We start from the raw sequence: 25,470 nt of genomic DNA on the forward strand, positions 1-25,470 counted from the left end.
TGCTTCAGTGACAACTTTTTTTAACTCCTAAAAGCTCTTGTCAATCATCCCAGTGCCATGCTGTAATGTCCTCAAGCAGCATTTTGAGTGGACCACTCATTTGTTACCTCTGTAAGGACTTCTTTTGGGGGATTTCTTTGTCACTGACCCTATGTCCTGCGGAACAAATTTCATTCAGTCCAATCTAGCACTTCATCTTGTTCAATTTTCTTTTCAAATTTCTGTTTAAGGGCCTTTTCTTTGGCAGACTGCATATGCAGTTTCACATTGTGGTGTTGATCATTTTCATCCCATAGTAAATTAAAATTACTTAATTCCATTCCATCCAGCTCCTCAAAGTCATGGGATGTAATGCTTCAGCACACCTCCTATGCTGAGGCAGTCCCAAAAAGAAGTCACTTAAACATGCAGCTAACAAAAGGGAAGGTGGAGGTACAAAATTTTGCACTTTCTGCAGACCTGCCAAAACCCTTAATTTGTATCTGAAAATGTTCTTGCAGTTGTTCTCATGGGATAGCCCCTGCTTTCAATAGCCTATTTCAAATCTTTTGGATCTTTAATCTGTTTGGTTATGTAACAGTGATCATACTGTTAACACAATCAATTTAATGAGGCAGAACAAAGTAGGAAATATTGCCAAAGTATAAAAAACCTCAAACCCTCAGGAATCTGTCAGAGCTCGGTAAGATAAGCTCAGAATTGGGATATGCACATTGTTCAGCATTTCATGGCTTGTGTCCGTTTGCCAGCAGCGGTCATTCCAGATCCAGTAGCAGGCAGCTACACAGAACAATGCCATCTCCGCCATCTTGGTGGGATAGGTCTCATAACTGGAATATAGGTAGGGGGGGAACAGCTTGGTCAGGAAGCACAGACAGGATAAAAAGGGAGCAGGTGGTACACTATACATCGAGAATGTATACACTTGTTCTGAGGTCCAGAAGAATGTGAGAGGCAGACCAGTCTCTGGGTAATGATAAAAGGGGCAAAAAATAGGGATGACAACATGGTAGAGGTCTACTATAGCTCACCAAATCAGGACGAGGAGGTGGATAAGGCATTTCTAGAACAAATAACAGAAATATCCAAAGCACGAGAGCTAACAGTAATGGAGGACTTTAACTATCCATGTATCCATTAAAAAAGTAAAAAGAACAGGAGTACTTGTGGCACCTTAGAGACTAACAAATTTATTTCAGCATGAGCTTTCGTGAGCTACAGCTCACTTCTTCGGATGCTCACGAAAGCTCATGCTGAAATAAATTTGTTAGTCTCTAAGGTGCCACAAGTACTCCTGTTCTTTTTGCGGATACAGACTAACATGGCTGCTACTCTGAAACCATTAAAAAAGTAATACGGCAAAACACAAAATTTCCAGAAAGTTCTTAGAATGTATTGGGGACAATTTTTTGGGTTCTCAATGGCCATGATATGTGGGACAAGTAATGGGCTTCATCTGCAGCAAGGACGATTTAGATTAAATATTAGGAAAAAGTTTCTAACTACAAGGGCAGTTTAAAAGCTCTGGAAGAGGGAGGCCGTGGAACCCATCACTGGAGGTTTTTAAAAACCGGTTGGCCAGACACCGGTCAGGGATGGGCTACGTTGACTTGGTCCTGCCACAGTGCAGGGGTTGGACTTGCTGAGCGCTCCAGGGCTCTTCCAGCCCCACATTTCTCTGATTCTGTCTGTCTCCTAGGGTCAGTCAGTTGTTGTCTGGGGGGCGGGGGGGGGCTCATTGCTTTATTTTATCACCTGGTCAGCTTCAACTTTTAACATTACCACACAGCTAATGCCGCCCTCCACCACAAAGTCTCCAGTCCCCTCCTCTCCCTAATGCCCTGCTTCCTCCCATACCCGCCCCTGCTCTCCCCCGACAAGCCCTCACCCCCCCCGGGTCTCCCTAAAACATTACCCCCCCATTCCTCCTGTGCCATGGTCACCCCCTCCCCCTCACACAGGCGGGCCGGCGGCGGGTCACATGGTGCGGGGGGAGGGGGGAAGGGAGCGCGGCCTGTGGGACCCGGATCCGCCGCCATGCCGCTGCCTGTACCCGGCTGCCGTCGGCTCGGCCCGGCCCTGGCCCTGCTCCTGCTGCTCTTGGGCCCGGCGCGGCCCATCTCCTTCCAGCTGCCGGGCAAGGCCCGCAAGTGCCTGCGCGAGGAGATCCACCGCGACACGCTGGTCACCGGCGAGTACGAGATCGGGGTCCCGCCGGGGGCGGCCAGCGGCCCGTCCGCCAATCTCAAGGTGCGGGGGGCGCCCGGGGGGCAGCCCCGACTTGGCCGCGTGGTGAGGGCCTAGGTCCCCGTGGACAGAGTCCCGGCGGGGGAGCGGTTCCCCGGGTCAGGCCGGGCCTGCTCGTGTCGGGGAGCGGCGTGACTCGGCCCAGAGCTGAGCTCTGCGGGACCCACGGAAGGAAGTGCCCCCCTCCGCCACGCCATTGCCACGGCCACGCCGGGAGGGGACTAGGCACAGGGCCCATTGCGGTTCACTCTGTGCACATGACATGTTGCGGGGGGGGGATGTGTCACAGCCATAGGGCCACGTTGAGGTTCACTTTGTGCACCTGGGGTGGAGGGGTTACAGCCATAGAGCCCCCCAGTGTGCCATGTGCACAGAGTGAACCCCAATGTGGCTCTTTGGCTGTGGCTCAACCCCCAGTGTGCCATGTGCACAGAGTGAACCCCAGTGTGGATGTGTCACAGCCATGGAACCATGTTGAAGTTCGCTCTGTGCACGTGGCATGTTTGGGGAATGTGTCACAGCCATAGGGCCACATTGAGGTTCACTCAGTGCACATGGCCATAGTGGGGAAAGACTGACAGCTTTAGGGCCACATTGGGGTTCAGTCTGCACATGGAACACTGGGGGATGGGCCACAGCCATAGAGCCACACTGGGGTTCACTCTGTGCACGTGGCACACTGGGGCATGGGTGACAGCTGTAGGGGCATATTGAGGTTCATTCTGTGCAAATGGCACATTGTGAGGATTGATCACCAGCCACAGGGCCACGTGCAGCTTGATCTCTATGCACTGGGGGGAGAGTGACAGCGACAGTGATGCTGGGGTTCACTCTTCACATTGCACAGTAGGAATACAGATGGGAAGAGGGTTACAGTAACAGGGCCACACCAGGGCTCCCTCTCTGCATGTGGCACAGTATGGCGGGATTGAGGAGAAGGTCATGGAGATAGCATTATGTGGAGACTATTCCTTTCTTGCTGTTGCCAGGGGTATTAATGGCAGGTTTACTGAGGGGAGGGTGGCAGTTTGGCGTACTGGCGCTTGGAGGGCATTCCATATGAGGAAGAAAGCACAGAAGTGGGAGCACAAGGAGGATGCGAGGGGACGTGAAAGGGTTGTTGGAGCTGAGGTTAAGGCCAAGCAGTGTGTGCACGAATAATACATATACCATCCACATGACAAACTGCCATTCTAATGCAGCTTTGACAGTCTTGCTTGCATCCCACTCAATAACATGTCCTCTCTGGTGGCCACTTCTAACTTCACTGTCACCTCCCACCCACCCGAGCAGTGGTGTCACCTTGTGAATCAGTTTGTCAGAGACATGCTTCTTCTTTCTTTTTAAATGTGGAATTTTCCCCCCTAATTGTCCCTGCCTGAGATCCAGAAGGCTTGAGAATTTGTGATAAACTTAAAGTACAATATCTTATGAATCCTCAGGGCCAGAAAAAGAAGCATTATCCCACTGGAAAGGGAAGATTCCCAGCTTCACAATGAGGGACACAACATCTGCCTTGAACCCAGGAAAGTCCCAGGATATCGGCCCTTATGCTGTTTTTAGGTCTAGAAAGGCTGTTTTACATCATTTTTTATTTTATTAAATGTTAGGCTATGTCTAGACTTAAACTGCTGGAACTGCACCGCTCTAGCACTTCAGTGTAGATGCTCACTACAGTGACAGGAGGGGTTCTCAAGTCGCTTTAATTAATCCATCTCCCTGAGAGGTGGTAGCGAGGTCCACAGTTCAGCTTAACTACTTCCCTCAGGGTTTTTCACACTCCTGAGGCTAGGTCTACACCGGGGTCGACCTAAGATATGCAACTTCAGCTATGTGAATAGCGTAGCTGAAGTAGGCGTATCTTAGGTTGATTTACCTGGCCATGAGGACGGCGGCAAATCGACCACTGCTGCTCCCCCATCGACTCTGCTTCTGCCTCTCGCCGCGGTGGAGTTCCGGAGTCGATGGCAGAGCGATTGGGGATCGATTTATCGTGTCTAGACACGATAAAAATCAATCCCCGATAGATCAATCACTACCAGCCAATATGACGGGTAGTGTAGACGTACCCTGAGTGACGTAGCTGGCTCAACCTAACTTTTTAGTGTAGATCTGGCCTAAGCTCGCTCTCTCTCTCTGCCTCAGCTCTACATTCATTGCATTCTGGATTCATTGTAAGAAGGATGGATATACAGTGGCTTAAGAACTCAAATATTTCTGCAGTTGTTTTTCTGATAACACATGGCATATATAAAGCTCATGGTGGTGTGGTGGATTACAGAGCCCCGTACGAGCAGAGTTTGTGCTTTGCAGCCTTTTCAGAACTGTGCTCTCCTCTCTGTTCTCACTCAGTGATCCAGTTCTTTGCTTGCCCGTCCTTTGTACATCTGATTCCACTTCCTCTTCTGAGACTTCTGTCTGCCACAGAAAGCCAGGTCTCTGATGCAGCATTATTTTTGTGCCAGGGTTGTATTCTGGCTTTTCTGCCTTATGGGGCATTGAGGTTAGTATCACTGGCAGAGGGAAATGTGATTTATTTTATTAGAATGTTAAAGAAGCTTGGGTTGAAGGTCGTCCCCACCTCCTTGCGGCACTTCAGGCTTGGTAATAGTCTGTGGCATTTCTTGTCCCCTTCCCTTGTCATGCAGGACTGCTGTGGACAACACTTGTGTTCTAAGGATGCTAGGTTTGGGCTCCTTTTCTATTGGGTGTGTTTGTGCAGTGGGAGCCAGGGGGGGTTGTTTAGGACAGGATATCTCCAGGTGGCACCTTCCCCACAGCCTGGAAGGTCAGGTTGTCAGAGCAGCCTCTCAGCACTAGGTCACCAGGGTGTAGGAAGTTGGTAGTTACTGTGTGTTGTATTGAAGATGGTTCCTGTCACCGAGCTGGGCCCTGTGTGTTTGTGAAATCCCAACACTAACAGTGGTACCCTCTGTTCCAGAGGAATCTGCACAATGCGCCAGCTGGCTGCAGAGTGGATGCTTTTGGGTGGATGACGTCCCGCTTGGGCCTGGTCACATGCGGCTCTCTCATTGTTTAAGCCGGCAGTGTGGGGAATTGATGGGCTGTTTGTCAAGACAGAGAACAATGCTTTGTCTGTAAGGGATGGCATTACTGTAAATAACGTTTGAACATTAAGAAGAATCCCTTTCAGGTTAGCTTGTCCTTCCATAAGAGTGTTGGCTGGGTTATAAGCTGCTTCCCCCCCACACCCAGCTTGATGGGTAATGTGTCTGGCTGAGTCTGAATAACGGGTATCCAATACCGATGGAAGCACACAACAGAGCTGCCACTGTCTGAAATGCTACTTCTGGGCACTCTACTTCTTCTTAGCGTATTTGCAACGTGCCTCAGGTGGAACATGATCAGGATTCATCACCGAATTTGGTCCACTGGTTGGATCATTAGCTGCCCTGGCCCTGGCTGGGTACTGATGCAGAGAGTGCGGTTTGAACGCTTATCCACCCCACCCCACACCCCGGCATTCTGCTGCTAGTGTTAGAGACAAGGCAAAAAGGTAAGGCCTGCGTACCACACAACCTCTTCTGTGGAAAGATAGCACTCAGAGCTTCCCCCAGAGTACAGCAGTGAGAATCCCAGTCAACTTTAAAAGGCAGTACTCCAAATACAAGGGACCCTTTAAAGTAGGTCCTTTTCTTTGTTTCCTTCACCGGACTTCAGTGTGCAGACTCAATACAGTATCATCCTGAATAATTTGAATTTGGTTAATCATAGTTGTTCTGTGAATGGTGTGCAGGGTAGGCTAACCAAGAAGCTGATCAAGTGTACCTTGTAGTCTCTCTGCTGCTTGGATTAAGATGAAGCTCTGAATGGGAACTGCAGTACCAAAGCAGTGATTCACCTAGTCCAGCCTCCTGTCTCTGACCCTGACAGATACCACAGAGTTCCAAGGAAGGTGCAAGAAACCCCATAATAGACAATTATGAAATAACCTGCCCACAGAGGAAGTTTCTTCCTAACCTCCTGCCAGTTATGGCTTATACTTTTTAGCATGAGAGTTTACATCCCTTATTATTTTTAACTTGTCTAATGAACCTGGTTGTTCTCATTATCCATATAAATATCTGAACCTCTTTTGAATCCTGCTAAGCTCTTGGCTTCAATGATATCCTCTGGCAGGGAGTTAATTAGGTGTTGTGTTAATAGAAAAAGTATTTCCTTTCAGTTGTAAATATGTTGCCTTTCCATTTCATTGACTGTTTTGTGTGTGTCTGTTGTGTTTTCTTATCTCCTCTGTAAGTAGCCCTGAAGGTCTCAATGTCTTAATTTGGAATACTTTCTAGACTTCTCATCACCTCAGCACCCCTTTATTTCTGCTCTGTCTTTTGAGATGGGGGAATCATCATATCTGAATAGCATTCCACAGAAGGGCATATCATTGATTTATACAGTGGTGTTAAAACCTTCACTATATCAGTTGGCATATTTGTTTGCTGCTTTTTTTTTTTTTTAACACTGCTGCACACTGAGAAGAGGTTTTAATTAAGCTATACACAGTGATGTCTTTCCTGAGTGGCACCTACCATTGTGCTGTCAATTAATGTAACTTTGTTAGAACCATCTCTAGAGTTGACTAATCTAAATAATTTTGTGATAGCAACACAAATTAGCAGTTACTCCTTCTACATATATAGTCTGTCTGATCTGCAGTCCTGCCTATGAGCTGTGCTGTGAAGTGCCACTTCTACAGACCTTGGTACCCAACCGTTGCCCGGCTCAGGGCATATTGGCATTTGGATCTAATGGCGCACATATACCCCTTCTGCAGTTCTGCTACTGGAGAGTCCGTTCTGTTTGTTCCTCGTTACCTCTCGCTGTAGGAGCCAGAGAATCTCTGTGCTTTGCTGAGCGTTACTTTGGAAATTTACAATCCTAGCATGTAAGGAGACGCTAAGGCCTGGTCTACACTGGGGGGCGAAGGATCAATATAAGATACGCAACTTCAGCTATGAGAACAGCATACCTGAAGTCGACGTATCTTAGATCGACTTAGATTGACCTACTTTGCGTCCTCGCGGCGCGGGATCGATGGCTGCCGCTCCCCTGTTGACCCCGCTTCCGCCTCTCTCCCTGGTGAAGTTCTGGAGTCGACTGGGAGCGCGTTCGGGGATCGATGTATCGCGCCTAGACCAGACACGATATATCGATCCCCGCTAGATCGATCACTACCTGCCAACCCATCAGGTAGTGTAGACATACCCTAAGGAGGCAATGAACAAGGATTCAGGGAATTAGACAACTTAAATTAGTCTGTGTCCAGGATGTTTTAACTAAAAATCCAGTGAAATCAGATCCTAGAAGTCTGCTGTTTTTGCCAGCCTGGGGGAGGAGAGGAATTGAAATGGGGCAGATGGAAGCAGAGTGCAGCAAACCCTGAAGAGGGCCAAGGAAGAGCCTGTTAAGTTTGTCCATGTGTCATTGAGGGACTGTGCTCCTGCCTGTGACTGTGCTTGAGCCACTCTTGCTGTCTGTCTCTCCTACAGATAACTGACTCAGCTGGACACATTCTCTACTCCAAGGAGGATGCCACTAAGGGCAAGTTCGCCTTCACCACTGAAGACTATGATATGTTCGAGGCTTGCTTCGAGAGCAAGCTCCCTGTGGGTGAGTGCAGAAAGCTGCTCCCAGCCCTCCCTCTTCCTTACTCTTGGTGGAGTATGTTGGGTGAGGAGTCGAGGTGAAGCAATTTCAATGTCCAGTTTGCAAAGCACTTTGAGATTCTTCATGCCGAGAGGAATGGGATCCTCTGGGATGAGGAGTTTCGTGTTACTGGTGCAGAACAGCTGTCACTTGCATTAGGGTTGGGGGTGAAACGATCCTTGTGGCTCACCTGCAGAGCACTATGGGATCCTTCAGGCCCAGGCACAAGAGGAATGGGGTCACCAGCATGGAATTGTGGGCAGCAGGTGGGCATCCCAGAAGTGCTGTTCCCATGCTGCCTCTCCTCACATCTCAATTCTGACAGCACAGAGTAGGCCGATACCCGTTTGTCCTCCTCATTTGCCCACTTCTTCCTCCTCCTCTTTGGTGGTAGAGTGTGGTCCCTTTTTTTGGGTGCACCCTGTGGCAGCAGCCCTGTGCTGGGCTGGGAGCCCCTTCCCAGAGGGGTTGCAGCACCCTGCGATAGTTGCCTGTGGTTGCACAGGGTGTCTCTTCCTTTGAGTGATCCTTTGACAGAGGGAAGAGGAAGTGAGCTGGACGTCAGTCCTGTCCTTATGCTGCAGGGACAGTTGCCTAACTAGCACTGGGGCTGCCATTTCCTGTGAGTGTGACGCATTTGCCACTCTCTGCTGAATAGCTGGGATCACATTCAGAACAAACACCCTGAAAACCGCAAGCATGTGGGTTCCATCCCCAATCTGGGGAAGGCTGATCTGATCCCTGCTGTAGCCTTACTTCGACTTGGGGTGCTCACCTCTTCTCACAGTCTCTGCAATGGTTCCCCTTTTGTGATCCCATTCCTCTTATACCTTATCTTACGGGATCCCAGAGAGCTTTACGGACTGGCCATAGAGATTGCTTCACTCCCACCCCCGACCTAAATGCAGGCACTTTGGTGTAGGATGGAGGAGCCGTTCTGCACCAGGCTTAGGACTAGCTGAAATGGCAGACGCTAACCTGGCTTGAGATTTGGTCAGGCTGTAGGTTGTAACACTCTGATTCTTGTGCAATGCTGAAGATCCTGTGCCATGTTGCATAAGAATCAGGGTGTTATAACCAACATCCTGACCAAATCAGGGCTTTGATTTTACTTCTCATTCAAGAGATGGCTCCTCCAGGAGCACGATCCCCCATCGCTTTGGAGGCTTGAGTCTCTTGGAGTGGAAGGTCCTGGCTCCCCTGGAATGTCAGCTCTGGGGGAATTGATTGAATTTTGCTGAGCTAATTCAGTTGGACAATTCTCCCTGCAGCCCTGTTAAGGGGTTTCCTACTGGACCTCTCTGGCGTCTGTGAGCAGAGCAGCCCCAGTTGGGGCTGCTGCCTGGGAGGAGCTCATCACTAGCAGAGCTGTGGCTTTCCTGGGAGGGCAAGCTGGGCAGCAGGAACTGTTGATGGAGAAAACACAGAGCCGTTGGGCCAGGTGGGTTCTGAACAACTAGGATTTCTCAACCCCCAGCCACAGAAATGGGGAAGAGGAAGTGAAAGGTGGCAGATCAGCTCCTTGTGCAGGGCCCCAGGATCTGGGACAGGGCAGCTTGCCAGACATGGGGATCTGTCTTAGCAACTCCTCTGAGTGTGGGTGGTGTACATCAGGCTGTGTCCCTCCTCCTTTATCCATTTGCCCTGGTCTGACAATTACTGCATTACAAGGCTCAGGTCAGAATTGCTATTAAGGCCTGTGTGGGGAACTGGCCACAATCCCACCTAGCAATGGAATAGCAGGAGTTGGATTGTCTGGGGGACTGGAGCATCACTTCACCGCCAAAGCCTGGGGCAGCATCTTCCCTCTCTGCCTGGCACCCCGCATTAGGAGCACAGAGACCCTGTCTGTCTGGAGCAGCCTGTTCTCTTCCTACCTTCCTTTTGGGGAGAACAGACCTTTAACAGCTTTGTCTGAGAGACACAGGTTAACTTGCATGTTTCCCCTTTGAGCTGGCACGTGAGTAGTTGTGTAGACCCTGGTGAAGTTGCCCCAGGCCCAGCTACTCTCTCCCCACTTGTGAGTAGCTCCAGCAGCTATTCTGAAGTGGCTTGTGAAAGGCCCCATCTTCACAAAGGGCTTTGCAGGAGCTGGGCAGAGTGAATCAGGACTCCCAGTCTCTAAAACCCCAGGATCATTGATTTTGCTTCATGTCTTGACACCACCAATTCCTCAGCTACAAGAGGGGGCAGGGAGTTTATTGAAGGTCCTTGGAACCCAATGGAAACCACTCTGGGCCCCAGGCCTAGCAGCCTCCCAGGGGATCACCATCTGGAAGCCCCTGAAAATGTTAACCCCCTCACAAAGTGCCTGCTCCCCACCCCTATTGCACTTACCAGCTCTCTCACTCTTCCTGCTACATGGTGGCTGTCCCCTCATCTCATGCTTCAAGGTTTGTTGTCCTGTCCACCAGGCTTCTCGCTCTCCTCACCTCAGCCTGAGGGTCCCAAAACCCCACTCAAACTTCTGTAAGTTACATAATATACAAAAAATCCCCCACTGATCTGCCTGCATTGAAGGCCTTTGTGTGGCTTTTGGCAGTAGCTCCCCCACTTCCCTCTCAGCCTCCAGATCTGTCTGCATAACATAAACAAAATGTGTGGCAAATTGCTGAAATGTGAAACCACCAGGGTTTGCGGCCTATCATGGTGTCACTGGCAGATTATAATGGTTTTTAATTCAGTTTTAAGGATCTTTCCTCTCTGTGTGAATTATATTGACCAATTTTTTAAACAAGAACTAGACAAAAAAAATTCCACCCTATGCAATCATAAAGACCTTCCCTCCTCCCCATATTTGAACCCCGGGCTTTCAGATCCATAGCAGAGCCATCTCTCGCTTGGGCTAAAGGAATACATTATACTCAGTGTGGAACAGCCGCTAGAAGAAGGTGCAAAACACACACGTTGCCAGTGGGTTATACAACTTTTTGGTAGACAGACGTAGAATGTTGGAGAGTAGGAATCCTGGATTTTGTTCTCAGCTCTGGGAGGGAAGTGTTTGCTAATGGTTAGAGCAGTGGTTGGTTAGAGGCAGGATAGCCAAACATCTAGCTTTGACACCTTCATTCTGAAAGCCTGTGTAGTTGAGGGGAATAAAGCTTGTGCCTGTTATATTAGAGATCTGGGATATTTTCCCAGCTCTGCCTGAAGTGACCTTGTGTAACTCTGCTTTTAACTTATTTGTAAATTGGGGGAATGATACCTGAGTATCTCCTAAGGAATCCTTGACTGTGCTTCCTGATAAGGACTCTGAAGTGCATAATCAGTAGAGGTGAGATTAGAACTGGTGGTGTCCAGGCACCTTCCTTTAAGCTACAGGGTATTTGGATAGGGAAGATCTCTCATCTGCGAACACTTCCTAGTTGGGTGATGTGGTGGAACAGGCAGCTTGATGTAGCTGAAATATGAGATGCTCTGGAAAATCCTGTATACTTGTGATCTTTTTCCCCTGCCCTCTCCCATATGTAGTAGTTGGCTGTAGTCCTGTGCCTGTTGGCTTTAGGCTCCCCTGTTCTCCCCTAGCTTGTTTTTTGGCTGTCACCTTTCATATTTGCAATGACCTGCACCCTGGGGTGGCTGTTGTCTGTAGCTCCTGCTCTACTCGTGTGTGTCTCTAGCCTGTCTGCAGAGTGGAGGCGGCTGTGTCTCCTGCCTTGAGAAGCCCTATTCAGAGTCTGGGCACACTTTAACAGTCTTGGTGCCTGGCAGTGGCTTGTGTCCTGTGTGCTTAGTGCTCTTAGCTACAGCTTGTTCTCATTATCTCTGGGAGCCCTTCCATCAGCCAGGGTTCATTCAGAAGGTCCTGTGATTTTAAGCAGGACTGTGCTGCCTCTGCAGCTGGCTGGAGACTTGCCGGGGGAGGAGTGTTGTGAATCTCTCTCCAATGGGGGGGTTGGTGAGTTCCTGGCAGCCTGAGAGCTGCACACAATGAATCCTTTCAATGCACTTCCAGGAACGGGGCGGATGCCGGACCAGCTCGTGATCCTGGACATGAAGCATGGAGTGGAAGCAAAGAACTATGAGGAGGTATGTCCCTTGCCTGCTGCCGGTACCTCAGAGCTCCTTCCTAGCAATCACGTGATGCAGTGTTTGGATCTGGGGCTTACGATGGGAAACTGCTTTCCCAGCCGTAATGACAGCCTATCTGCAGCTGGGAGCTTCTATTAGCGTCTCATGTGGTAGAGATCTAAAAAAAAACCCGGCTACTCTAATTCTGGGTGGGCCAAGGCCCAAGAGGTAAGTTTCTCAGCCAGCCAGCTGGAGTTTAGGTATTGGAGTCAATAACAGGCTGACACCAGTAGTTTCTGCTGCCCCAACAGCAGGGGGCAATGCAAGGAAAAGGCAAAGCCTCCTAAATGTGAAGCTTTATAATTTCCATTCACAGGCACAAGAGATGCTGATCTGCAGCCTCCCTGGAGGGGGCAGCCGCCTTTCCAGGGACAATTTCAGTGTTTCTCACAGTCAAAAGAGCTGCCAATACAAGTCTGCAGGTTGGCTTGAAGTGCTGAGGCATGCTGAGCAGTATGCAGGGAGGAGGATTGGGTCAGGTAGGGCCCTGGTTGTTGGGCCTGGACATGGGATACCAATTACCTGGGACAGTCACTAGCTGGTTTGGGGAGGGAGAGGGAAGGGAAGTTTGGTAGCTCTCTTTCAAACTGTTAACCAGGTATTTTCTTAGCTTGTATTTTCTGGCTTTTGACCTCTGCAGGGCTGGTGCCTGGGAAGATCAGTCGTAAGCTGGGGAAAGCTCTTGTACATGTTCAGTGGGAATAATAACTGAACGCCACATGAAAGGATGTACCCGGGAAGCAGGAATGGTTCAGGGAGTAGAGTGGGCAGCAAGTTAGGCAGGAGTTTGCAGTGTTAGGTGGCAGCAAAAAGGGTTAGTGCAGTTCTGAGGTAGGTAGGTAAAGACCTCACATCCTGGAGCAGGGAGGGGACAGGCCCTCTCTGTGCTCTGGTCTGACGGCACTTATAATATATAATTGGAGATATACCCATCTCCTAGATCTGGAAGGCACCCTGAAAGGTCATCAGGTCCAGCCCCCTGCCTTCACTAGTAGAACCAAGTACTGATTTTGCCCCAGATTCCTAAGTGGCCCCCTCAAGGATTGAATTTATAACCCTGGGTTTAGCAGGCCAATGCTCAAACCACTGAGCTATCCCTCCTCTTGAGACACTACAGCCAGTTCTGGGCATCTCACTCACTCACTCATGCCCGTCACCCCAATCGGGGTATGGGCCACCAACCACAGATCTCCAGAGTCTTCTATCCTGGGCCATTCGCTCTAGCTGGTTCCAGGTATAGCCCATTTTTTTGCTATCAGCCTGAAGGTCGCGTCGCCAGGTATTTCTTGGACGGCCTCTTTTCCGCTTGCCTTGGGGGTTCCCATCTGGATATTAACAAATTATACTGAGCTCGGAGAAGAGAAAATAGGGATTGGTGGTAAATGTGTCTAGGTGGGACGATAACAAGACTATAATTGTGTGTATGTATTTAAAGATTAAGTATTATCCCCGTTTTACAGATGAAGAGTGGAGGCACAGAGAGAGGAAGGAACTTTCCAAAGGTCATTTAGGAAGCCTGTAGCTGAGCCAAGAAAATAATCTTGAGCTCCCAAGTCTCAGCCTAGTACCTCGAGTAAAGACCATCCTTTTCCCTGCTGGGAAGTGAGTTAGGCCGTGAACCTGATGCGCACGGCTGGTCCGAGGCAGCACCCACAGAGAAAGCTGAAGGAGTTGCTCTCCAAGAAGCTTTTTGTCAAGTTACCCTACAGGCTCCCCTTCTCCCACAAGCAGAAGTCACTGCTCCTCCTCTCTGTCCACACTGCGGTGGACAGTGCTGACTCGCTTTATCTACCTACAGGTCAGGTTCTGCTCCCAGAGATTAGGCATTGAGAAATAGACTCAGGCTCAGAGTCTGCCCCAATGTTACCACCCCATGGTGTATGCTAGGCAGAGTGTGGGTGGGCGGGCAGGCATTCCTAATCACCCCCACTGGCAAAGCTTAGCATTAAGACGAGAGGGAGCCGTGCAACTGTCCGGTGTTTACTCAGTATACAGAATCCTCCTGCCACTCTGTGTCCCTCACTTGTTTTAGGAGAGTAACCAAAGGAAAAGAGACAAGGAGAGGAGCTAGCAGCTGGAGTGGCAGAGGAGAAGGCTCTTGCTCAGTCCACACAGTCAAACTGAAATAGAACTTGAGGCAGCATTCCCATAATATTAGTAGGAGTGTTGTAAGCAAGACATGAGAAAAAATTATTCCACGTGACTAGCATTGCTATGGCCTCAGCTGGAGTATTGTATGCAGTTCCGGGCACCACACTTCAGGAAAGATGTGGACGAATTGGAGAAGTCCAGAGAAGAGCAACAAAAATGATTAAAGGTCTAAAAAACAAGACCTAAGAGGAAAGATTAAAAAATAAATGTTTTTGTTTAGTCTGGAGAAGAGAAGACTGAGGGGGACATAAGTCTTCAAGTACATCAAAGGTTGTTATAAAGAGGAGGGTGATAAATTGTTTTCCTTATCCACTGAGAACAGGACAAGAAATAACGAGCTTAAATTGCAGCAAGGGAGATTTTAGATTAGACATTAGGAAAAGTCTCTAACTGTAAGAGTAGCTAAACATTGAAACAAATTACTTAGCGATGCTGTGGAATCCCCATCATTGATGGTCTTTAACAATAGGTTAAACAAACACCTGTCACGGATGATCTAGGTAGCACTTAGTCCTACCATGAGCGCAGGGGACTGGGCTAGAAGACCTGTAGAGGTCCCTTCCAGTCCTACGATTCTAATATGTGAAAAAGGGCCTCCAGACATGGGAAACTCCCTGATTCAGCAGCTCCTATGCCCTATTGACTTTCCTTGGCCCAGAGAAAGGGCCAGTGAAGAAGCTGAGTGTCCAGTACCCGCACACATTTCTGGGGCCCCTTCTGCAGAAGAGGTCTTTCCTTTCTTGGCACTGCACATTACCTCCAAGTATTCACAATATAAGGAGATGAAGGGCTCTGTCATAGCTGGCAGAGGAAGGATTGCCCCCTAGTGCACAGTCTGTGAATTACATAGAGCTGGATTCAAAGGACTGTACTACTGCCCCTAATGGTGAAATATGCTGCCAGTTGAGGCCTTCTGCAAACTTCAGCTTTCAGTATCCCTCTAAGTGTGAATCAAATTAAATTCTTACCCCAAAGACAAGTGGCTGATTAAGTCTTAAGGGGGAGAGAGAAGGATTTATAGATTCATAGACTCTAGGACTGGAAGGGACCTCGAGAGGTCATCGAGTCCAGTCCCCTGCCTTCATGGCAGGACCAAATAATGTCTAGTCCATCCCTGATAGACATTTATCTAACCTACTCTTAAATATTTATTCCAGTGTTTAACCACCCTGACAGTTAGGAACTTTTTCCTAATGTCCAACCTAAACCTCCCTTGCTGCAGTTTAAGCCCATTGCTTCTTGTTCTATCGTTAGAGGCTAAGGTGAACAAGTTTTCTCCCTCCTCCTGATGACACCCTTTTAGATACCTGAAAACTGCTATCATGTCCCCTCTCAGTATTCTCTTTTCCAAACTAAACAAACCCAATTCTTTCAGCCTTCCTTCATAGGTCATGTTCTCTAGACCTTTAATAATTCTTGTTGCTCTTCTCTGGATGGATGGGCAGGTTTTTGGGGGGAGGGGTAGTTCAGACAGATGCAAGTTCCTGTTATAGATGGGTAGCAACAGTGTAAAAAGTGATTGGCATTGGTGTGACTTACCCCAATTTCAAACCAGGTAAGCTGCACCTGTACAAGTCATTTTCACAGCACAACTAGGTAGGAGTTTGCACCAGTGTAACTGCACCATTGCAAAAACCCCACTGTAGACAAGCCCTCAGAACATCCATGCTCGTTAATAATGGAATAGTGGCATGATGGCGGACAGGTGGGTGCCCTGGAAGCCCTGGGTATATTTGCAGGGGATTAACAGATCTCCCTTTAGCTGCACTAAAGGGAGACCTGTTAACCCCCTTCAGTCCTGCAAGTATGCAAAGGAGTGTTCCAGGCTTGGCCCAGTGAGAAGCTTAGGCTTTTTCCCAGCAGAGCCTTCCCATTCGCCATCCTTCAGTTCTGGATGTGGAGAGCAGCATTGTAGAGGAAGTCATCTGAGTCTCACTCACTTCCAGACTTGTTTCATCAGGTGCCTGACCAGAGATTTAGTCACTGAGGATATGTCTACACTGCAGTAAAAAACCTGTGGCACCCAGTCTCAGAGCCTGGGTCAGTTGTCTCAGGGCTCAGGCTGCGGGGCTAAAACTGCAGTGGAGAGGTTCATGCTTGGACTGGAGCCGGGGCTCTGAGACCCACCTTCCTTGTGGGGTTTTAGAGCCCGGGCTCCAGCCTGAGCCTGAAACTCTCCATTGCAATTTTTAGCCCCGCAGCCTGTGCCAGAGTCAATTAACCAGGGCTCTTGATGCCTGGTGCTGCAGGTTTTTTATTGCAGTGTAAATGTACTCAAAGCTACTTGGAAAGGTTGTGTGCTGTGGGCCCCTGTATGGGAAGGGGATTAATTGAGGAGGTGGCTGCATGGTATGCATAAAGCCCTTTACTGAAATGATCAATTAGCTAATATTGGTCTGACTCTAAATATCTTTTTAAATCTTTTCTCTCTTGCCGCTACTTTTTTTAAAAGCCACTGTGTATAGAATCCCCAGGTTTGATCTCCCCGTTAGCTGCACATAAAACAGCTTGAGCAGAATACGCTGTGCTGTCCATTTTACTCGGGGGGGAATTCTGCACCTCTGTGCAAGCACAGAATTATTGTTCCCTGCAGATTTTACTTTCTTCCTGCAGAGTACACCTCTACCCTGATATAACACAGTCCTTGGGAGACAAAAAATCTCACCGCATTATAGGTGAGACCACATTATATCAAACTTGCTTTGCCCCTCCCCATTCCTTGTTTCCTGACCGCCCCTCCAGAGACCCCCATCCCTAATCACCCCCAGGACACCACCGCCTACCCAACCCCCCTGTCTCCTGACTGCTCCAACCTCTATCCACCCCCCCCGTCCACCCCCTGACAGGCACTCCCCAGCAGCGGCAGGAAGCGGAGCAGCCTGGCCCCAGTCCGCTCCACTCCACCAGCTCCCAGCTGTGGCGCTCTGCTTCCCGCCGTCGTTGAGTGCAGGGAGGTTGGGGAAAGGATGTCCCCCCACACTCACCTGCAGCAGGAAGCGGAGCGACACGGCCCCAGCCTGGTTCACTTTCCTTGCCCCGGCCCCAGCCTTGTCACTGGGGGGCGGCTGGGGAAAGGTCCTGCACTCACTTGCGGCGGGAAGTGGAGCACCACGGCTGGGAGCTGGCGGAGTGGAGCTGGCTGGGGCTGGGCTGCTCCACTTCCTGCTGCCGGTGAATGCGGGGAGGTTGGGGAAAGGACGCCCTGCGCACTCACCAGCGGCGGGAAGCAGAGCAGCCCAGCCCCAGCCAGCTCCACTCCGCCAGCTCCCAGCTGTGGTGCTCCACTTCCCGCCGCAGGTGAGTGCAGGCCCTTTCCCCAGCGACAGGGCTGGGGCCGGGGCAAGGAAAGTGGAGCGGGCTGGGGCCGGGCTGCTCCGCTTCCACCGCTGCTGGTGAGTGTGGGGGAGGATCCCTTCCCCCAAGCCCCCTCCCCCGAGCAACACCGCTGGGGCCAAAGCGAGGGAAGCAGAGGGGGCTGCTCCCGGCCCCCTGCTAATCCCCTGGGCCACTGTGGGGCCCGCAAAAGTGCCCTCCCACAGCTCCTGCCCCCCAGACCCAGGGGGGGAAGCCCCTGACCGCCCCCAAGACCTTCTGCCCCTTATTGAACCCCTTGGCCCCAGCCTGGCCCAGCTCCCTTAACACGCTGCTCAGAGCAGCATGTCAGGGCTTTACCGCATTGTATGCAAACCCACGTTATATTGGGATAGAGGTGTAATTAATTCATGCACCCGTCCCAGGCAGCAGTCCCACATGGGCGCATCTGGTTTGGGCATTGGGAGCAGCTGGGGGAGACACAAAACACTGCTTCAGGAGGCTGGGTGTGAGTGCAAGACTTTGTTCCTCTTGCTCGTTATCGTGGTGTGCCCAGAGCAAGGGAGTGGCAGGGCTGGGGATGCCTCAGCCAGTGGCTCCTACCATGTGTTGGGCTCCAGCTGGGCTGGAGGGGAGAGAAAGGACTTCCTCTTCCCTTGCACGGGCCTTCCTGGGGCCAGGGTTGGGTCAGACCCACCTCCAGGGCATCCAGACCACACACAAATCCCCCTCCCACCAAGCCCCACCCTTCTGCATCCAGACTCCCACCCCCAGACCCAGACCCAGACCATCCCCTGCTGAGTCCCTCGCACTTGAACCCTCCACCCTGCTGAGCCCCACCCACCTGCACCACCCCGCTGAGCCCTGTGCACTCAGACCTCCACCCTACTGAGCCTCACTCCTCCAGCACTCGGACCTCCTTGCTGAGCTCCCTGCACCTAACTTCCCCCGCCCCCAGCCCCATGCTCCCCACACCCAGACATTCCTTGCTGAGCCCCAACCACCTTCACCCCTCACCACCACCCCCCAGAGTCCTATTCTCCCTGCACCTGGAACCCCCCACTGAGTTCCTGTGTACCAGATTGCACCTGGACACCCCCTCTCCCCCCACTGAGCTGCCCACACTCAATTGCTCCCCACAGAACACATTCCCCAACACCTGGCTCCCTCACACTAACCCTTCCACACTTGGCTCCTGGCAGGCTGAGCCTGCTTGCCTCACACCTGGATTGTGGTGGCAGATCTGGGTGTGCAAGAGAGTGTCCCTCTCGCTTGCTAATGCATGCACCTGGTCCAGAGGAATAGGGCTCTGGGGTGGGGCAGGCCTGGCCCTTGCGCTGTGTTAGGATCGGGTGTAGCCCCACTGCCAAGTCCATGTCCCAAAGGGGGCATGGGTGGGTGATCCCCCACCTCTGCAGCCAGTGGCATGCGCTCCCCACTGCCATGCTGGAGCCTCCACTCCCATTGCACTTCCAATCTATTGTCTTCATTTCTAGGGTGGAGAATTTAAATGTAGCAATGGCAAGAAATGTAATCTGCTTTCAAGCCAGAGCTGATTGATTTAAATCACTGATTTAAATCATTATTTAAATTAGTAGAAAACCTTGATTTAAATCATCAATTTTAATCCTGTTTTGCATTTTTACTTTTTAGTTATTTTCCTAAAGAAAGGTTGATTCTCATTGATTGATAACCATTAGAACATGTTGGTTTTCCAATAAATATAGACTTTACACTAAATTTGCTGCTACTTTTTAATAACCAGGAAGTATACATTGCATTTATACATGTGTTTAAGCAATTATTATATAGCTGAACTTATATTTATTTGGATTCTTGATTTTTACATTTTCATTATGTTAGAAAATGAATGATGCATTTCTGATATCCTAGATGATTAATTTTTTATATCTAATTTCTGTCCAGCTTTATTTGGATAAAAATTCAAATTCAGTTAAAAACACACAAACAGTATTTTTTATTTATTTAACTAAAATTATTTTAAATGTGCTGAATACATAAGAAAAAAGTTTATCAAGATACGTGTTACACTTAAATCTACCATATATACTCGATCATAAGCCAGTTCGTTTATAAGCTGACTCCACCCAAGATGGATAAGTAAAAATGGAAAATGTTTATGATCCATTCATAAGCCAACGTTATAATTCAGGGGTCAGCAAACTTTGGCTCTTGGGCCATCAGGATAAGCCGCTGGCGGGCCAAGATGGTTTGTCTACCTCGAGCATCCGCAGGCACGGAGGTAAACCTAAGTAAACAAAGTGTCCCGGTGCTCCAGCTGCTTACCCTGATGGGCCGGGACAGCAACTGGTCGAGAATTTTTTTTGGGGGGGAAGAAGCTGGAGGTCAGGGGAGTAACCCCTGTGACCCCCCCACGACCCCACCCCTAGCCTGGGACCCCCACACTCTCCCCATCCCATCCCTTCCTACCTTATCTGGGGAGGGCCAGAGGAGGATGTCTCTGACCTGGCTGGAGCTGCTCCGGCAGGCTGGGCAGCGCGGCCACAGCATGTTCCAGTGGGCTGGGCCGGGCGGCTCGGCCGCAGCGTGCTCTGGGGGCGGGGCCCCGGACCTGCAGCTGCTTCGGAGGCTGTGGGGGAGAGCAGCGTGGCCAGAACGGAGAGACTCTGGCCCTGCCTCTTCCCTTCTGGCTCTGCTGCCTCTCCTTGCTCCCTCTGTTCAGGGGAGGGGCTGCGTCCCACCTCTCCGTCTCTGTACCCGTTCCTAAGCCGACCCCCTTCTCTGGTGCTTCCCTTTTTTACTAAAAAAATTCGGCTTATGAACGAGTATATACGGTAACTAATTTGTTAAACAAAGGCAGATGAAATTCAACAAAATGGCAGATTAAATTCAGTGTTGATAAATGCAAAGTAGTGCACATTGGAAAACATAATCCTAACTATACATATACAATGATGGGGTCTAAATTAGCTGTTACCACTCAAGAAAGAGATCTTGGAGTCATTATGGATAGTTCTCTGAAATCATCCACTCAATATGCAGCGGCAGTCAAAAAAGGGAACAGAATGTTGGAAATCATCAAGAAAGGTATAGATAATAAGACAGAAAATATCATATTGCCTCTATATAAATCCATGGTACGCCCACACCTTGAATACTGCATGCAGATGTGGTTGTCCCATCTCAAAAAAGATATATTGGAATTGGAAAAGGTTCAGAAAAGGGCAACAAAAATGATTAGGGCTATGGAACGGCTTCTGTATGAGGAGAGATTAACAAGATTGGGACTTTTCAGCTTGGAAAAGAGGTGACTACGGGGGGATATGATATAGGTCTATAAAATCATGAGTGGTAAAGAGAAATTAAATAAGGAAGTGTTATTTACTCCTTCTCATAATACAAGAACAAGGGGCCACCAAATGAAATTAATAGGTAGCAGGTTTAAAACAAAGACAGGAAAATATTTTTTCATGCAACGCACTGTGAACCTCTGGAACTCCTTGCCCAGCAGGTGTTGTGAAGGCCACTACGATAATGGGGTTCAAAAGGGAGCTAGATAGATTCATGTACGATAGGTCCATCAATGGCTATTAGCCTGAATGGGCAGGAATGGTGTCCCTAGCCTCTGTTTGCCAAAAGCTGGGATTGGGTGACGGCATGGATCACTTGATGATAACCTGTCTGTTCATTCCCTTTGGGGCACCTGTCATTGGCCACTGTCAGAGGACATGATACTGGGCTTGATGGACTGACCCAGTATGGCCATTCTTATGTAAGGAAATATCTGTACTTAATAAATTGAGGTGATTTTTTCTGGTCACCTTGTCCTTCAGGATTTTAGAACTAGTAGATCTCATCCTCTCATGCCTATAGATGAAAGAGGGGAAACTAGTTTTTCTGCTGTTTTGACTCTTATTGGTTTCTTAACTTTTAATGAGTTAGTCATTAATCTGAACTAGGTGAATGAACTGAAATGAAGAAAATATTCTCTCTGCACCTGCAGAAGAGGCGTCTGCAGTCAAAAGCAGACTCCAGGTGCTTAGCCAGTAACTTCAATAAGTTCAGTGGTTTGATTTTTTTTTAAAAAGTTGGCACCAGGCATATTACTTAATATTATTTATTTAATTTAAATTATTTTGATAGATTATAATAACTTCAGGTCTTAATATAGGTTATCATAATTTCAAATTTAATTTTAAATAGGTGTATTTTTAAAAATAAACCTGTATTTACATTTTTTTAAAATCAGATTTAAATTTAAAAAATCTGAATTTTTTTATTTTAAAAAAAATAACCAATTTTTTATCCTCCCTGTTCCCAGCAGCCCCCATCTATGTCATGTTCACATATTGAGTGCGCTCGTGTTTATGCCTTAGATTTAAATGCAATGTAGTCAAGTTACAGTGCTTCTGGGAAGAGGAACTTAGAACTTTCTGAGTTGGTGTGTTTACATTTTCAACCCCGAAATTGTTGCAGTACCAGAGTGGGCTTTGTAACTGAATTTCCTGTGTCTTTTTTTTTCTCTACCCTTCCTGTGACATGTGGGGAGGGCCTGAGTGAAGGCCTTTGGCATGGAGTTATCACACCACCCACACAAGAACCTGTAACTTTTCTTGTAACTTTCAGCCACGTGGCAGACTCCACCAGCCCAAACCCCAGAAACCAATTCTGAATGAACGAGAACTAGGGAGAGTCAGAAGGGAATGTGTTTAAATCCATGCATGCATGAGCACCCATTCTATGTTCCTGCTGTGAGCAGGAGCAGCTATAGGTGTCTTGCTAGGAGTGGGTGGGTAGATGGAGTAACAGTGTGGAGAACCTCACTGTTTTGGAGTTACCTGTGGTTTTCTGGCCTGCAGAGGGCACTGTCCTAATGGAGAGAGGCCCCAGATCTAGGCCATGTGGGGATGAAGAATGGACTCAGGCTGGTTGCCTAGGCCCATGTAAGAGCTACTGCTTCTAGCTCAGTTACTTACTGATTATCCCCTTAACAGATTGCTAAAGTGGAGAAGTTGAAGCCTCTGGAAGTGGAACTGCGGCGCCTGGAGGATCTCTCTGAGTCTATTGTCAATGATTTTGCTTACATGAAAAAACGAGAGGAGGAGATGCGGGACACCAATGGTAAGAATCCATGTACTCCCAGGGAGGACTGCAGCTGTAAGATCTATACTCTCACTACATCTGGGTTAGTGGGACAGAATTTGGAGATTAGGCAATTACAGCTGTCACTGTCTGTTCTGTACACTGTCAAGAGACTTTTAAACTTCTGGGAGGGGGATGCTCAACCAGCCCTTTCTAGAAGTCAATTCCTTTCCTCCCACACAATGCTCATGATTCTGCCATGGGAAAATAGCCTCATGGTGGTGCTGCATCTGCTCAGCCCCCAGTTCCCTCCTCCTCACCCTCAAATCTGAAATTTCACCGCTGAAGTTCTAAAGGGCTGAGGGAAGATGATTTCTGGGAGGCCTTCCCCTCAAGAGGATCCTCTATCCTGACTCTGGGCATCAGAGACTCTTTGTATTGGTTTTTCTGTTTCAGAGTCGACCAACATCCGGGTCCTGTACTTCAGCATCTTCTCCATGTTCTGTCTCATCGGACTGGCCACCTGGCAGGTCTTCTATCTGCGTCGCTTCTTCAAGGCCAAGAAGCTGATTGAGTAAAGGGGTAATTCCCCTTCCCCTCCTCTCAAACCCAGCTGGACACCGCTGGGACCCAGCCATGGCCCTCCAGAGCCATCTTGCAGATGATACATGCTGAGTGGAGGTTTTGTGCAGGAACTGTCCCCTAAGAGGGGAGGGGAGTATAAGCACTGGAGACTACAAAGGGGCTTCTGACCTCCTGTTGGATGGTGGGGGCGGGGGAGGTTGTAGTGGGTTTGGGGACTCCTGAGGCAGTGATGAAATAAAATTTGTTTCTGTGACAGCTGCAGTTGGTTTTGCACGCTGTCTTTTCTGCTTTTATATTCTAAGCTTGGTGTCTCCCATCTGTCTGTGACCATTGTGTTACTCTGAGCCACTTGAACCAGCTAAGCTCATTAGGTGCCATGCAGCTAGAATTTGGGGAAGGGGGAACTCCAAAGTTCTGGAACCCAACCATATGCAAACAGAGCTTGGTGCAAAGTGACAGGGGTTGCCGTGCTAGCAGGGAGGGGGCACTGAATTTTAGCCTCTGTCATAGACATTGGTGTTTCTCCCTGTGGGAGCTGGAATCTTTGTGACGATGGGTCAATGCATTCAGGCAGATAAGGGTTGGGTTTGGAGGACGGGGAGCTAACAGGCTGGGCAAGATGTTGCTGAGCTTGAAGAGAAGCCTGCCTGACTCAAACAAGCTGTTGAGAGTCAGCCCCACCCTGTCCCCATGTGTTTGTCTTGGATTTGCTTCTCTTTCTGAAACGATGCAGCAGTTCCCTGAAAGCTCCTTGGTCACTGAGGGACCTTTGTGTGGAGGCAGAAGGCCTTGCTCAGATTCAGATTTGCAATGCAGGCTTGGGGCCATCTTTAGAATGGGAGCATGGTAGGTTGGGAACTTCGTGAGGCCCTCTTCTCATCTGCTAGAGTTAATGCCAAGTGTAGCTGGCTGGACCTTCATTCCCTATACATGACATGCCCTGCTTTGTGTTCTGGGGATGTATGGGACATCCTGCAGGCTGGCATTCAGAGGAGCCGAGGGAGTGCAGATGAAGTGGAGTACAGTACACAATGGGAACACGGATGTGCCCCTTCCGAGGGTCTCTGAGTTGACGAGCACATGTGACAATGGCAGAAATGTCTTCCCTAAACTGGTGAGAGCAGCTGTGCTGTATGTAGTGTACTCTGTAGTCCTGCTGCCTTTAGCACAATGTTGGATTAAACAGGCCAGGTAGGTTCATTTCCTGGACTTATCCCACAAGGGTTTCTGGGCAGAATTATGAAAATTCTTTCATCTTCCCTTAGAGCAAAAAGACCATCAGGGCCTAGCCCCTGATCACACACCCCTCGTCCTTCCAGCCCAAAGGTCTCCCTGCCATTCAGACAAAGCAGCGTTTGTGTTGTTTGTGTTTTCTGAAATTATTTTGTGAAATGTTTTTCTAGTCTGAATTTATCCTTCTGCTATTTAAAAAAAAAAAAATAGCCCACAGGCAGCCAGGAAGGAAGAGGAGAAAATTGAAAGTAAGACCCTCCATTGTCTTCTAAATCCATTAGACAAGTCACAGTTTTGTATCATTTGTCCTGAAATCTTGTATCTTTTTAGGCTTTTTGCTCTTTCCTCACTAGCCCCTCCTCCTCCTCCCCCACCTACAAGATCCTGACCTTGTTAGTTCCACCTGCAAGTGCCCAAGCTGCTTTTAATTTCTGCTTTTTTAACAGCTCTGTTCAGAACCCAAGGCCCACCTGCTTTATCCCTTTAAGCACTGGGAAGCTGTTACAACACCACAGCAAAGATGTCTCAGGATGGGACTGAGCTAGAAGAGATAGTTACAGGTAGTTTAGCTTCCCACAGTCTGAAGCCTGTAGCAGATCTGCTAAGGCTTAAAAAAGGTGAGAATGAAAAGAATGTTTGGAGGCGCTTCTCCTGTCTCTGCTTTTGCTCACCCCTTCGCTGTGTTGGCACACTGAGATCTCTTACATGAGGTTGTGAGGCTAGCACTACACCCAGGTGACTGTTGCTCTGTAGTCACATTGATGTTGCTCAGCCTCTGTCTCTGCTCTTAGCTCTTGTGGTATGGGGACTGGGGAACAGACACTGGGAACTTGTATAGAATTCCCTGTAATTACTTGTCTGGGGATTTTGTCATTTTTCTCAAATAAAGCTTCCTTTGGTAAAATAAACTCTCCTGAATTGTGTGACTCTTGTCCTCTTCAGGCCACATTCCCACTAACTGATTCTCCTTGCACTCCTGACTGCAGGCACGCTAACCAGGGAAGTCTCAGCACTTAAAGGAGATTTGCAATTTCTTCCACTCTAACCTCAGTAACTGCTTGTAAATTAAATTTGTCTAAAGAATGTAAGTGAATTCTGGGCTTCTGAAAGGAGTCATGTTGATAGGCCTGGAGATTGCAGGCCTTC

General features: G+C 49.0%; 1 protein-coding gene across 1 annotated transcript; it reads left to right on the top strand.

Annotated features, from left to right (window-relative positions):
• Positions 1 to 1,983: 1,983 nt before the first annotated feature.
• On the top strand, positions 1,984 to 25,232 carry TMED10 (transmembrane p24 trafficking protein 10). Its single transcript, XM_045015126.1, has 5 exons — positions 1,984 to 2,250; positions 7,752 to 7,872; positions 11,864 to 11,937; positions 22,419 to 22,545; positions 22,963 to 25,232. Exons 1-5 carry the CDS (start codon positions 2,038 to 2,040, stop codon positions 23,082 to 23,084), a joined length of 657 nt encoding a protein of 218 aa, XP_044871061.1. The 5' UTR covers positions 1,984 to 2,037; the 3' UTR covers positions 23,085 to 25,232.
• Positions 25,233 to 25,470: the final 238 nt, after the last annotated feature.

Source organism: Mauremys mutica, chromosome 4, assembly GCF_020497125.1.
Source record: "Mauremys mutica isolate MM-2020 ecotype Southern chromosome 4, ASM2049712v1, whole genome shotgun sequence".
In the NCBI taxonomy this organism is placed as follows: Eukaryota; Metazoa; Chordata; order Testudines; family Geoemydidae; genus Mauremys; species Mauremys mutica.